The sequence below is a fragment of the Leptonychotes weddellii genome, chromosome 3 (genome assembly GCF_054177405.1).
Source record: "Leptonychotes weddellii isolate Sample4059 chromosome 3, ASM5417740v2, whole genome shotgun sequence".
Taxonomy (NCBI): domain Eukaryota; kingdom Metazoa; phylum Chordata; class Mammalia; order Carnivora; family Phocidae; genus Leptonychotes; species Leptonychotes weddellii.
The window spans coordinates 78,816,665-78,831,930 of NC_138371.1; the positions used below are offsets into that span (position 1 = coordinate 78,816,665).

General features: G+C 38.3%; 1 protein-coding gene across 1 annotated transcript in view; it reads right to left on the bottom strand.

The window, feature by feature from the left end:
* ARHGAP15 (Rho GTPase activating protein 15) overlaps positions 1-15,266 on the bottom strand; it is a 588,861-nt gene that overhangs the window by 177,515 nt on the left and 396,080 nt on the right. Inside the window, exon 12 of the mRNA XM_081814529.1 lies at positions 13,404-13,481. Coding sequence (XP_081670655.1) covers positions 13,404-13,481 — 78 coding nt within the window. The remainder of the gene's footprint in view (positions 1-13,403; positions 13,482-15,266) is intronic.

Sequence of the window (15,266 nt, forward strand, 5' to 3'; positions counted from 1 at the left end):
CACACTTTGACTGACGACTGAGTCCAGTTGTAGGTCAGCTAGATCTCTGGGGCTAAAACATGCAATGCTGGGGCGCCTGGGTGGCTCAGTTGGTTAAGCGACTGCCTTCGGCTCGGGTCATGATCCTGGAGTCCTGGGATCGAGTCCCGCATCGGACTCCCTGCTCGGCGGGGAGTCTGCTTCTCCCTCTGATCCTCCCCCTCTCATGCTCTCTTTCTCTATCTCATTCTCTCTCTCAGATAAATAAATAAAATAAAATTTAAAAAAAAATAAAGCATGCAGTGCTGATGCCAAGACACAAGTTTCTCTTGACTGAAATAACAGGGCCTAAAAGGCCTAGAAGGTGCTTGGCACACAATGGGCATGCTGGGGAATTCAGAGGTAGCCATGAGGTACATCTGCCAGCAGCATTAACGGCGGGGGAAGGGAGAGAGATCGGATGCAAAATAGATGGCAACCAGTGTTAACCACAGGCACAAAATGCTAGGGGAAGGGGGTAGGAAAGAAGTTAATTCCTATCGAGATTTTTTCCAGGAATCATGAGATTTGTCTTAAGTTGCCGAGTTCATCAGTTAGCAAGAGCAGTGATGTTGTGCCTCTTGCTTGAAAAGACAGACAGGCTGCTCCTTCCGTGGAAACCAGTCAAACAGTACCGTACATACATATTCCAGTCCCTCTCGCTAATGGGACAGTGAATCCCAACAGACTTCAGAGGAAGAGCGGAGAAAGGTAAGTGAATCCTTGATGGCTGTCATAACACAGAAGGAACAGATTATTAAGAACGGACAGCAGGGTACTCACTAAGGAAAAATGTAGCAGGGAATGAGGAGGCCACAAAAAGACAAACAATCTGGAGGAATGTAAGATATGAGATGAGATGGTGTAACACAGAGAAAGGCTGCTACTTAAGCAAAATGATTCCAGTGGGCCCTTTAGAATCTTCCAGGTATTATGTTGAGTAGACTATTGGATATCCTGCCCACCCTGAGTGCCTCCAAGATGGAGACCAGACATTGGAACTCCATAGCAAGGCTTTCATTCCAGTTTGTCTCTAGAGTACCATGAGACACAGTGCCTTCTCGAAAGAGACACTGAATGAACAAATGCAGCTTTTAGCAATTCAGTTAAACTCAGGGACTTTTATTTATCTATGAAGTGGATAGACTTCTTATAAAGACCTAGTGGGTCAGCATTTGAAAGTGCTTCGAGGAACTGACGTACTGACATTCTCTTGGCATGTTCTAAGGAGTAAGCTCCATTCTTTTAAAGAAGATTCACCTAATTCTTTAAGACAAATCTCCTTTTAAAAGATATATGTGCTGATTGTAGGAAATTAGGAAACAGTTTGGAAAAAAGAAGATAATAAAAATCACCAGTACCTCTTAACATTTTATGCATGTCTTGCCATTGTTTCAGAAACAGATTTCAGCAATACACAGTAAAATAGTCTTTATTTAAAATAGACTGATCCCTAGCATGTACAAAATGCCTCACCTTCTTTTTGAAGGAAATGACTCAACCCTGGATCTAATCAATAAATTAATAAAAATGTGTTGAGATTCTATCAGATGCAAGATATTCTTTGAGGTGAAGTAGGACAGATAGACTTAAAAAACATGAGCTCTGCTCTTTAGCAGTGTCCAGTGTGTTGAGGAGATATGATATGTACATAATTTAATGATATATGACACACATATATGATAAAAATATTAATGATGATAATTATATATGTTAATTATATATTAATATATTATGTAATAATAAGTGATTATTAGAATATGGAGTTTATCTCATAGAAATCCGTTATCATTATTATATCTTAATTGAACTGTTGTAAAAGCTTCCTAGCTGTTCTCCTACTTCTACTCTTGCCCTGTAAAATTTATTCTTCTCATAGCAGTCAGAATGGTTAAAAAAAACAACAACAAATAATATCAGATCATTTCCTGATTAACTACCCCTCCCGCACTGCAGTGACTTAGATTGAAAGACAAAACTTCTTATCTTGATTTACAAGGGCCTCACTGGACAGGCTTTGCCCATCTCTCTGACTTCTGTGTCCTGATCTCATAAAAGCCTGCGTTCCCTGGGAGCAGTTTCCCGCTGCCTACTCAGCTCTCCCCACCACATCTCCGCGGGCCTCTCTCCTTCCTATCAGATCAGGTTTCCACTCAGATGGCTCCTCTTCAAAGAGACCTTCCCAGACCATCCAATCTCATCAGTTATTCTCTCTTACATCACTATTTCGATTCTGGACATGACTTGTAAACATCTCATATATTTGCTTATTATAAATCTCTTGACACCAAAATAACACTCCACCACAGCCCGATTCCCCAAGGTTCTCCTCAGTGCCTAGAAGAGAGCCTGGCTCATAGGAAGTTTTCAACAAATAATTTTGAATGACTAAATCCTCATCTGAAGTTTTCCTTAGGGAGATTAAAGCAGTATTTTAATCTTTAAGCTAATTTTGCTCCTTTCCTGATTCTTCTCGTATACTTTGCAGTTTGTGTTACTTTATTTGAGCCATGGCAAGTCTAGGATAGTCACTTGCAATTTGAGCCCAAGGTGTCCTTTGTCAGACTGATATGGAGCTGGCAGAGCCTTGGCCACAAGCAATGACATTGGGAGGGATCACCCTGGAAATTCACATAAGCAGGTGACATCCTCAGTGTGATCTTTGTACCGCTTGGGGTTGGGAGTCACCCATTGCTCACTCAGTCTTTCTTGGCCTAAAGGGCCAAGCTGTTAGGGCTGCCTCAGGTCTCCCAGCTTGAGAGCTATCTCCTCTCTTCACCAAGCCTCTCCTATGTGGTCCATTCTGGACCGTCAGATTGTGACTTCAGGGGGAGGTGGGAGGTGGGGACAAGTATATGGTTCATTGGACTGGTTGCACAGAGACTCTCAAATTCTGAAGATTTTCTTCTAACCATCACTGGTCATCCAACATTATTCATTAATCATTCACTTCTCAAATCCATTCATATTCAACAAATATTTATTCTAAGGGGATTATGTGCCAGATACCATAAGAGCTGGGTGACCAAAACAGGTAAAGTCTCGCTCACGTAGAGGCTGCGGTATAGAGGAGGGAGGATGGCACTGAAGCCACACACAGAGAAGCAAGGCAGTTCCAGAAAGGACGTGTTCGGCAGAAAACAAGACCCTGGGATGGCAAGTGACCGGGTAGGTAGGATGGAGGCACATGTTTCAGATGTGTTAGTCTTGCGTCTTGTCAGGTTCTGAAGGAAGCACATTTCAGGTAGACAGGAGCAAAAGCCAAGGTCCTGGTAAAGAAATGAACTTGATGGGTCTGAGGAAGGAAACCAGGGTGGATAGACAATAATGATATGACAGAGAGGGGCATGGTGATATCAGAGAGCTGGGAAGAAAGAAGAATCTGTGAAGCCTGCAGATCCTGGTATTTTCTTGACAATTCATACCAAATAGATCACCAGTCTTTTTGGCTATTGGACTGGAATAGCCATGGAAATACAGGCTCTATGTCCATGAGAGTGTCATGTGTTGTATTTGCTGCTGTGGTTTCAGCATCCTGCACGTTGCCTGGCACATGATGGGAGCTCTGTAAGTGTCTGCCGATGAATGAAGGATGGAAAAGCTAAAATCGTATTTTATGGAGCTCGCCTCTAATCCTGATGTGCTGGGACCCTCAGAAAGGAAGAAAGTTTACAGGTATCTCTGCCATTCCTTCCAGGGGGCCCAGGAATATGAGGGCATACAAGAGAATGCGTTTGGAAGCCTCTTTGACTCTAAGTCATTCAGATTTTCACTTGAGCATTACTTCAGTCCCCCACATTTGTAAATTTTGGACACTTTATCTTGAGCGTTTGCGTGGAAACCTGAAAAAAAAATCCTTCTTTGCCTTGCACCTGTTACTTTTCCTTTTTAGAAGCAGCTTTGAGGTGATGAGAATACTTATTTTTCTATAGCACACTTTTGTTAGAAAACGCTCCTAAACTACACAGAAAGCTTGGAAAAGAGGCGCTAGATAAATATATGTGAGTCACAGAAGATGAAATTACCAGCAACAGGGACTTCCTGTGTGAAAACAAAAACAAAAGCATCCTTTCAAAGTTCAAAAATCCAGTATATGAGGTTAACAAGAGCAATAGTTTCATTGCTATTATCCAACACAGATTTTTTTGTCTACCTGGCCATTCCCAACATTTTGGGGAGCCGAGATGGCAAGCCGAGTTATACCACTGCTCTCAATTTCATTCCTGACTTGCCTAATTGCTAATAACATACTTTGTGAAGGAAGAGTAAGCCGTTATCTCCTCAAACTGTCATATGAAGGCAGAAAATGGGGATACAGGGTTCTTCACTCTTCATTTCTGTCCCTTGATTCTTTTATCCAATCTAAAATTAAATGTTCGTTTATAAGAGTCTGGGAGAAAATATAATGTAAAATATAGCTTGAGTTTTCTTTACTGAGACACCCAAGAAACGGAACGTAACACAACATATCAATGAATGTTGACATGGAGTTGGTTTGTATTAAAAGTTCATCAGTTTATTATGTAGGAACATATCTTTATTCAGTCCATACACAGTATCAGGCACTTTGCTATCTCGGGGATACAGTGATGAATCAAACTTCCTACTCCTCCTGATGAACTCACAGGCAGTTAGGTGTTATTTATTAAAAGGGTCCTTTAAATGAAGTTTTCTCTTATAAAAGGGTTCCACAGACTGAACACCAAGAAAGTATAGTATTATAATAGGAATAAGTGGCTTGGGATTCTTTGATGTTAAAAAGAAGAACATGTTTCTCTGCCCCTTCCCCATGGTAAATTGAATCCAGCACTCAGCAATATATTCTTTGGAGTAGGTTTAAAATGGATTCACTGTCTGGCTTCAAACCATATTAATATTGCAGCCTTAGAAAAGTTACTTAATCTTTCTGAACCACAATTTTCTTGTATGAATAATGTGGATCATAAAGTTTATCTACCTTGCAAACTTTTATGAGGGTGAAAGCTAAGTCTAATTTTCTATACCCGCCATGCAGTAGATTCTCAATTAAATGCTAGCTAGCATCAGCATCAGCATCATTCTGTTACATTTTAAAATATTATTTACTCCCTAGCTTTTTAAAGCAAATCTTTAGGTAATTTAATTTACCTAAATTCTTTTCTTTTTAATTTATTCGAGAATCTACATTGGGAAAAGATGGTAGTTGTAAAAGAAATATGAGTAATTTTAATCATACTACTAACATACACGTTGTAGCCATGGCATTTTTTAGTTGTACTCCAAATTATGACTCAGAGTTCATAAAAATTGGTGAGCATGATTACATCAATCAATAGTCAAAGAGAAAACCTCTCACCACTCGAAATTTTATCAAAAAAGGAGTTCATAGTCTATTTCTGCCTTACGCAAATGCAAATCTTGTATGTTTTATGGCTTGTAGGTCATGTCTCCACTAGATAACCAGCATAAAAGTAGCTGGATATTGTGCGGGGGTTCCCAAACCTGGCTATGCACTTGACTCACTTAGGGAGTTTTTCTTTTGACATGCATACATATAGCTCCAACTCCAGACTTTCTACATCAGAATTTTTATGACTGGGCTCCAAAATCTTTACTTTTAAAAGCTCCCCAACTTGATTCTTCAGGTAGATAGACTTTAACATGATCCCTAATTATCCCCTGCTCCTTGTGTTTATGCCTTGTATAATCCCCTCCCCTGGGGTATGGATAGGAACTATGACTTGATTCTAACCATCAAAAGGCACCAAAGGTGATGGGATATAACCTTTATGGTTATCTTACCTAGGATTATAACTTCTGCTTTAGATACTAATCTCTCTCCCTTGCTGTTTTCATGAAATAAGCTGCCTATGGAGAGGTCCACAAGGCCTCTGGCCAACAGCCTGTAATGTTGAGGTCTTGAGTCCAACAAACCACAAGGAACCAAATCCTAATAATCATGTGAGCTTGGAAGCCAACCTATCTCCTGCTGAGCCTCCAGATGAGGACCACCCCTAGCCAACATCTTGATAGTAACTTTATGGGGAATCCAGCTAATCCATGCCCAAACTTCTGACCCACAAAAACTGGGAGATAATAAATGTGTGTTGCTCTAAATAGCTAAGCTGGTGGTAATATTGTTATGTAGCAGTGGATAACTAATACAGTTCTGAAATGTAGTTAGTGTCCACAATCAGCGATACCAAGCATAGTTACGCGCAGAGGTAAGCTTGTTGTGTTTCTCCACTATTTTTTAATTTTTATTACTTAATACTCTTGGTGATGATGATGATTTATGATGATGATGGATTTTTATAAATATCCTTGGGGGTTTCCTTGGGGATTGGCAGTTGCATAACTCACTGATTTAATTTCTGGACTCGATGGCCAAATCTACATGGAAAAGCCATAACTGAATTAAGACCTAAAATTTGAGTAGATTTTACTCAACCTCTCCCATGAACATGGATGGGGCTATTCTTTTGGAATCGGGCAAATCCCAAAAGCCTATTGATAAAATAAAACTAAATATCTCCTTTGTGTTCAGGAACCTCCAAATCCTATGAATTTGACTAGTGAAACAAATCACTGGATGGCAGGGAGTCTCCACAGCTTCCCCATACTTGATATTTCTTCTTAGAAAAGGAATCTTGGGGCGCCTGGGTGGCTCAGTCGTTAAGCGTCTGCCTTCAGCTCAGGACATGATCCCGGGGTCTTGGGATCAAGCCCCGCATCGGGCTCCCTGCTCAGTGGGGAGTCTGCTCCTCCCTCTCCTACTCCCTGCTTGTGTTCCTTCTCTCGCTGTCTCTCTCTCTGTCAAATAAATAAATAAAATCTTAAAAAAAAATAGAAAAGGAATCTTAATATCATCAAAGAAAATTCAATCACGTGGAAGCCGAAACCATACTTGATTATTAATATTTAGTATCATGGTTGTATTAAGAAAACTAAGTTGTATTGATTTGATTTAACCTAACATCTTAAAGTTCGTACTAAATATCACTTGACTGATACAGAGTTTTTGAAGTCCTCACATTTTCCTTCTCATTCCCGTTTTGGAAATAAAGAGTCTGAGATTCAATGGGGTTAAAATTGCTTCCATTAGACTAACAAATAGCTCAGAAGCAAGATAAGGAGGCAGTTCCATTGTTTCCCACCCAGTGCTCTCTCCACTGGATGGTCTCTGCCTTTGTTTCATCACAGCGTTAAGTAGGCTCCTCATTGCTTGGCATGTAACAAATTACAAAATATAACTCACATTAAATGTATGATATAATTTTGCTTTAAAATAAGTAGCCAGGGGCGCCGGGGTGGCTCAGTTGGTTAAGCAACTGCCTTTGGCTCAGGTCATGATCCTGGAGTCCTGGGATCGAGTCCCGCATCGGGCTCCCTGCTCAGCAGGGCGTCTGCTTCTCCCTCTGACCCTCCTCCCTCTCATGCTCTCTGTCTCTCATTCTCTCTCTCGCAAATAAATAAAATCTTAAAAAAAAAAAAAGTTAAAATAAGTAGCCAGAATTTGTGTATTTTAGATACTAGAAGTATTCATAAAGTTGTTATTAGAATATTGTGTAAAAACTGGGGCTCCTGGCTGGTTCAGTCAGCAGAGCATGTGACTCTTGATCTCAGGGTTGTGAGTTCGAGCCTCACACTGGGTGTAGAGAGTACCTAAAAATAACATCTTCAAAAAAAAAAAAAGAATATTGTGTAAAACCTAAAGACTATATAAATGTGTGTGAATGGGAAGAGCTTATTGTTTGACTTCCTTTCAGCATTATTTACAAATGACAATACATTTTCTTGAGCAACTAGAAAGCAATACAAGTTTTGCCATCAATAGTCTTTGAGCTCCCTGACTCAATGTAGCTGAAAAATGAGGTCTACGAAAGTTTCCAAAGCCCTGAACAATGTTAGAGTCTGGCCCTTTTATGATCAAGTGATCTTTTCAGCTTTAATGGGAAAAATAAATCATTGTTAAAAGATAATCTTATCACATGGAAGCCAGAGAGGTGCAATATCAATGATTCAACTTACCAAAAAAACTGCCCTGTGGAATGGGATAAAGCAAATAACAGTTTGTTTTGTTGTTGCTGTTGTTGGCAGTCCCAGCGAAGTAGGCTTAAGGAAATACCTTGTTTTAAAAATAATAAGAGGGCAATATAAATGCATTTAATAGAAAAGTGAATGGACTTGATACAAGGGCTATTTTATAAGAACAGAACTGCCAATTGTTCACATTCTTCCTCTTTCCTCTTTTATTCGATTTTTGATGCTGCAAATAATATGAAAAGCATGGGCGTAGCTCTAAAGTTAATGCTTTGCTTGGCATTGTGGTACAAATCTATATAAAAGTAGTTTAGATGTAGTTGGTAACACGAAATTGTTTCTCTAATAGTTTGTTTTCAATGGAGCTTATTCTTAGCATGTTCAAAATAAGCAAATTCATCTCTTTAAGCCAATGTTTAATTTGGATTATTATGCCAATAAAATCTGGGTGAATAAAGATATGCAAAGTGCAAGACTGTAAATTAATGGGAAAAAAAAAACCCTTTCCCATTTAAAACAACACACACACACAATCATATGCACACACACACATACACACACCCACACACCCACACACCCAATTAAGATTCTTGGCCACGTAGATTTATAGCATTTATATATTTTGTTCCTCTGGGTGTGAAAAAGTGAAGGAGGGTGTCCCTAAGATTCTTCCTGTAAATTTTTTTCCTATATATGGAAAACATGTTTAAAATCCTGGTGGGAAGTAACTTCCTTCAGTTCAGAGAAATGGTTAGAGGGAATATTTGTTACTGTGTACTAAGAAACACCAGTCTGGAAAATTCCCACTCGGTTCTTCCCCCAGTGCTTCATAGTTCTCCCATTGGCTCATGGGCTTGCGAAGCTTCATAGTCAATATTTTCCAAAAAGGATGCCAGTCTTTCTTGTCCCTTTTTTAAAGGGTGAAAGAGAACATCGAAGCAGTACCGAAAGAGAGTCTGAACTGAATTTGGGGTTTGGGCAATAAGCCTAGATGGGCAGCCGAAACCAGAATGTTGATGTCAGGAGGAGGGGAACTCAACCTAATGGGATTTCCAAGACCCACTGTCGAAAGTTCTCAAGACAGTTATGCAGCATCCTCAATGCCGAAGTCGGTCCTTTGCAAAAGTACCCCCAAGCAAGAAAACCATCAGGTCACAGATCATTCTGAAGAATCAACACAGTGTCACAGGCTGTTGACAGGTTGACATCTAAGGGTCATGGACCAGTTTTCTTTGGGGGATGCCCTCATAGAGTGGAAGTGTTGCATCAGCAAAATGTCACTGAAAGCTGTCACCAAATACAGTAAACAAAGCAAAGCACTGCTTATTCATGCACTGATGGCCCAGTAAATCAAGAGTTCTCAATGACTGCTGACGGCTGCAACAGAATATTGTATTAAAGAAGTTTCTCGGTCCAAACACAGATACATAAAGCCCTACAGAGAATGGCAATGCCAGGATTCTTCCCAACTGTGATGTTTGGCATTTTCCTCCACGTTTTTCTTTCTTGACCTAGTTTAGCCAAACTCCTATGGCAGTACTTGTCATTTACAAGCACTGGAAAGCAGGTGTAAACAGAAAGTGACTAACAAGTGCGTGTAGCATGAAAAGACTGATACTCACTTTTGTAAGAAGGTAATCAACAATTAATGAATGGCAGCAGTGGCCTTCAGCAAAGGCTCTGAGTCAGAGGCACCAGGAATCTAGTCCTAACTCTTTCATGGACTTGAACTATGACCCTAGGATATTATTTAATGTCTCTGAGCCTCAGTTTCCTCCCCTTTAAAATGGGAACAATAATAGTGCCTATTCTATGGGATGGTAGAAAGCACTAAATTAAATGAGATAAGTGAAGCACTTAGTACAGTGTCTGGCACATAGTAAGTTATGAAAATATGTTAGCTACTTTTATAACAATAATTATTATGATTATTATCATCATTACTAGTTATAATTAGAACATGCTTTTCAAAAGTGATCACTTTGAATTTAACTTGTATGCCATCTGATCTGGAAGTATAATGAGGGTATCCAATTCCTACTGATTTAGTGAGTCAAACAGAAAACCAAAACAAATTGAATCATTCAACTGGTGTATTTAGAATTGCTGATGATTATAGCATTCAAGAAAGTTAGTGAAATACATAAATTGCAATTGAACTGTTCTTGAAAATCCCCCAAATCAGTTTTCATTTGTCTAGCCTAATGGTGGGTAGGACTTGTTCATTTTTAAAATGTATATTTAGAACCTTCTAAAAAGGAAACCTTGTGGAATGTGAACATGGAGGAGACAAAAGGTGTTAATACAAAGGGAATATGCCCAAATCATGTATGTGCCATCTTTGAAAACAAAGAAGAATGTATTGCATTCACATGTCGCTTTTTGCTTTTTGTGGAATTATCTATCACTCATTGCCATTTTATTTCATTGCATGCACGCGCGCACACGCGCACACACACACACACACACACTCACACACGCACATGCACAAAGGGGAGGCTACAATGTACACAGTCAGCCTCTTTGTACCCAGGACTGCTTCTCTTCTAAGTCAGCTCTGCTGTTAGAGACCAGTGTGCAGATGGAGGGGAAGGTATGGTGTCAGCACCAAAGTTATGGGTCCACTCCAGAGATTTCATTCAAAGGATAATCTGATTAGCAAAATTTGAGACAGGCCGGTATATGCATTCTTTTATCATCTAATTCAAAAAACTCCACAACACAACTTGGATGAAATCGCCAGTATCAAAGGTCCTAATGTAGCATAATTTGTGTTGAGCATGCTGCATTGTGACAGTGCTATAAACCAGTGAGACAGTTTACTGACAATTCTGTGCTACCAGATACCAACTCAGGCCTCTGTCCAGCTTTACATTGTCAACTCTTGTGGAAACATGAGCAGTTACACAGCCTCAGAGGACGCTGAAGTCTGGATTGCAAAAGATGAGATGGACAGATTTCATATTTTCATTGCAGATTTTTTTTTTGCCTTTTCAAACTGCTGAGCATAATTTTTTTTAAAGGCAGGAAATGCAACTAGTGTTTGTTTCTAGCATGGCTTCTGTTTTGAGATTTCTTCTTTGTAGAAGAAATGTGTTGCCCAGCTGTCTAGAATCCCAATCAGGATATGGCTTCAGTATGAAATATATTAAAAGAATGATTTTAGCTGGTTATAAGCAGGAACGAAAATGAGGCTGGGCCTATTTTATCCAGTTTTTACTCACAGAGGGGGCATTCTGGTTCAGTCCAGTGGGGCCAATAGGAATAGATGAAGTAAAGCTAAGTTCTGGGGGGAGGGGGTTGCTTTATTTTTTACTTTTTTGTAATTATTTTGTTTGTTTTTGTTTCTGTTTTTGCCTTGGAAGGAAGAGTAATTGTGAAACATAAAGGTTCATATAGTGAGCAAAAAGAGCTGAGGAGATTCTCAGTTATAAAGATTCTCAGAAATAAAAATCATGTGTCCACTGGCTAGAAGTATTGCAGTCAACACTTAAAAGGGTAGTTCAACCCAAATTAAACTGTTGGAGGATTTAATGCTTCTCAGTATTAATATTTTTCCTATTTGCAACACACACACATTATTCAACAAATATTAATTAAAACCTCTGTTTATGCACACCCTAGGGCTACTGTTGGTTAATGGGGTAAGAGACAAAGATGATTCCAGTCCTACCTTTTAAGATGTACAGAGATTGTTGCAGAGACAGATATTTCAACCAGTATTCTATCCTTAACCAACTTAAGATGTTTTAGTCTGCTTGTTTTCTAGAATATTTCCTATTTTTTATTTTTATTTTTTAAAATTCATAGTTTTTTAAAGAAAAGTTTCAGGTTTACAGAAAAACTGAATGGAAAATATAGAGTTCCCATATACCCCTTCAACCCCCTACGCCAACACACAATTCCCCTATTTTTAACATTTTTTATTAGTGTGGTACATTTGTTACAATTGATGAACCAATATTGATACATTGTTATTAACTAAAGTCTATAGTTTACATTAAGGTTCACTCTTAGTGTTGTGTATTACATAGATTTGACAAATGTATACTGACATTTATCCACCATTATAATATCAAACAGAATAGTTACATGGCCCTAAAAATCCCCTGTGCTTATTGATTCATCCCCATCTCCCCCCAGATCCTTTGCTACCACTGATCTTTTACTGTCTCCATAGTTTTCCCTTTTCCAGAACGTCATAGTTTTGGAATGATACAGTACAAAGCCTTTTCAAGCTGGCTTCTTTCACTTAGCAATATACATTTAAGAGTCCTCCAAGTCTTTTGGTAACTTGAGAGCTCACTTCTTTTTATCACTGAATAATATTCCATTATATGTATGGGCCACAGTTTTTTTTACCCATTTACCTATTGATAGACATCTTGGCTGCTTTCAAGCTTTATCAATTATGAATAAAGTGGCTGGAAATATTTGTGCACAGGTTTTCGTGTGAACACAATCAAGGAGCAATTGCTGGATAGTATGGTATAAATATGTTTTCCTAAGAACCTACCAAACTCTTTGAAAGTTCCAGTACCATTCTGCATTTCAACCAGCAGAGGATGGGAATTCCTTGTTGCTCCACATCCTTGTCAGCATTTGCGGCTGCCAGTGGCTTAGCTTTTGGCCATCCTAATAGGTGTTTAGTAGTATCGCGTTATTGTTTTTCATTTGTTTGTTTGTTTGTTTTTATAAGATTTTATTTATTTATTTGACAGAGAGAGACACAGCGAGAGAGGGAACACAAGCAGGGGGAATGGGAGAGGGAGGAGCAGGCTTCCCGCAGAGCAGGGAGCCCGATGCGGGGCTCGATCCCAGGACCGTGGGATCATGACCTGAGCCTAAGGCAGACGCTTCATGACTGGGCCACCCAGGTGCCCCTCGCATTATTGTTTTAATTTGTAATTCTTTGATGATATATGTATTTCCTAATTTTTAATTCTCTTACCTATTACATATTTTTCTAACATCTGTGATTTTGACCTTTATGTTTCAATCATTCATTTATTCAATTATTTATCCACATGCATTCAGTGTCTACTATATGCCAGTAACACTTTTCAAAGCTAGGCTATTTTTCTTTCTTTTACCCTCTTATTATTCTTTTTTCATTTTCAGTTTGTCATATTCCACTAATTATTTATTTCACATAAACTGTTAGTTTGTTCCTCTCTCTAGTCTATTAATCTCCAAGTAAACTGGCTATCTCTTACTTCTCTGGTGATAATTGTTTCATTTCTTCAACTTTCTCTTGTTCCCTTCAAAACTTTCATCATTATAGATTCATAATTCATACAGCACAGAGTCTGTATTGCTAGAGATGAAACTACTGAAAAAAATGAAGTGAAGAAATCACTTACCTTGGTTGACAATAAATCTTAACTTCTGTATTGTTGCCAGATTGCCACTAACTCGGTATATTCCATCAACATCGAGACCTGAAAATAAAAGGGCATGTTTTATATTTGCTCATAAAAGAACTGAGAGGGTAAAAGCAAAAAAATTAAATGTGGGAAGGAAGGTAATAGTAAATCAATGCCAAATATCCCTTCCTCATAGAGAAGACAAATTTCTATGTTCTAAACCAAGCAATCTTCAATAGTTTAATTTCAACAAACTAATCATAAATTCAGTCATAGTCAATCATCAACAAATTTGAATCTAGTTTAATCATAGAAGAGTAATAGGTAGCATTGGATTTCACACTATAGTTAAGATTTAGTCCCAACACAGGAATTAAACTGGTGGTAGGTAGGAGAAAAACCTTCACTTATATATTATTGCCCCTTTCTGGACAGAAAACAACCCAAGGCATCTGTGGGATCTCCTTCCTTCCTACTTTCCTCCTTCCTTCCCTCCTTTCCTTTCTTATTCTATTCTATTCTATTCTATTCTATTCCATTCTATTCCATTCCATTCTATTCTATTCCATTAAGCCCCGTCCTGTTTCATCCCATCCCATTCAATTCCATTCTCTTTTTTCTTGTAATCCTATAACATAGTATGCATTGGTCTAATTATTTTAAACTACAGAAAAAAATTCTATTCCAGATGTATAAATAGTTTGATAATCTCTAGTATATTACAGGTAATGGGGGTACTCTCTTATGGAGGGATAATAAAGAAAAAAGTCTTTGACAAAATGCTGGAATTAGTTTCAGAGTATTTTAAAACTGGTCATCTATCATTCAAAATAACTTATCCTGGCAGTGGATTTGGACGATCAACCACTTGTTTTCCACATGTCTATTTATAGCATCTAGTTATTTCCATGACCAAGTTATTGAAAATTGAGGAAACAGGAAAATAGAAAGAGAAACACTTACTAAAACACTATTATTGTCCCTAAGGAATGTGGATAACATAATTTTAATGTCAAGAGTGTATATTCCTTGATGTGTCCAGGCCCTCAGAGAGGCCAAGGATGAGGTTACCACCCAACTATCTCAGCTATTTATGGAAATGGCATAGCACCAAGATTAAACATTGTAATTCACAATCATACGTATTAAATGAGTTGGTAGAAATTATTGTCATAATATAACAGAATAAGGGCTTTGTAAATCTCTTTATAGTAGGAACACTTCTGCCATTGTGCAAAATATTTCATCAATAGTTTAGGGTAGAATAACATAACTTGCAACACTGGCATTGATGGTATAATTCAAAATAATCATTCACTATTTTTTAATATTTTATTTTTTTAGAGCAGTTTTAGTTTATAGCAAAATTGAAGGGAAGGTACAGAGATTTCCCATATGCTTCCTGTCCCTCATAGACGCATAGCCTCCTCCATTATCAGCACCCCCCACTAGGGTGATACATTTTCACAATTGAGGAACCTACATTGATACATTATAATCAATGTTTTTTGTTGCATTATGGTCCATTTTGGTGGTGTACATTCTGTGGGTGTGGACAAATACATAATGACACGTATCCATCATTATAGAATGATACAAAGTATTTTCCCTCCCCTATAAATCCTCTCTGCCCTACTATTCATCTCCATGATTTTTACCCTTCCATGTGATAAACTACAGAGCAGTTTGGAATAATATCAATAAAATGGAATAGTTGTTAGCAAATGTATTAATTGGTTTGAGTTTTGTAGTTCTAGAATAATCTAAAAATAAATCACTGTCTCTGTCCCTTCATGAGAATTATGAATTTGTGAGGAATTAAGATGAGGTTGGACACCTTTTAGTGTGTATGAGTGTCTA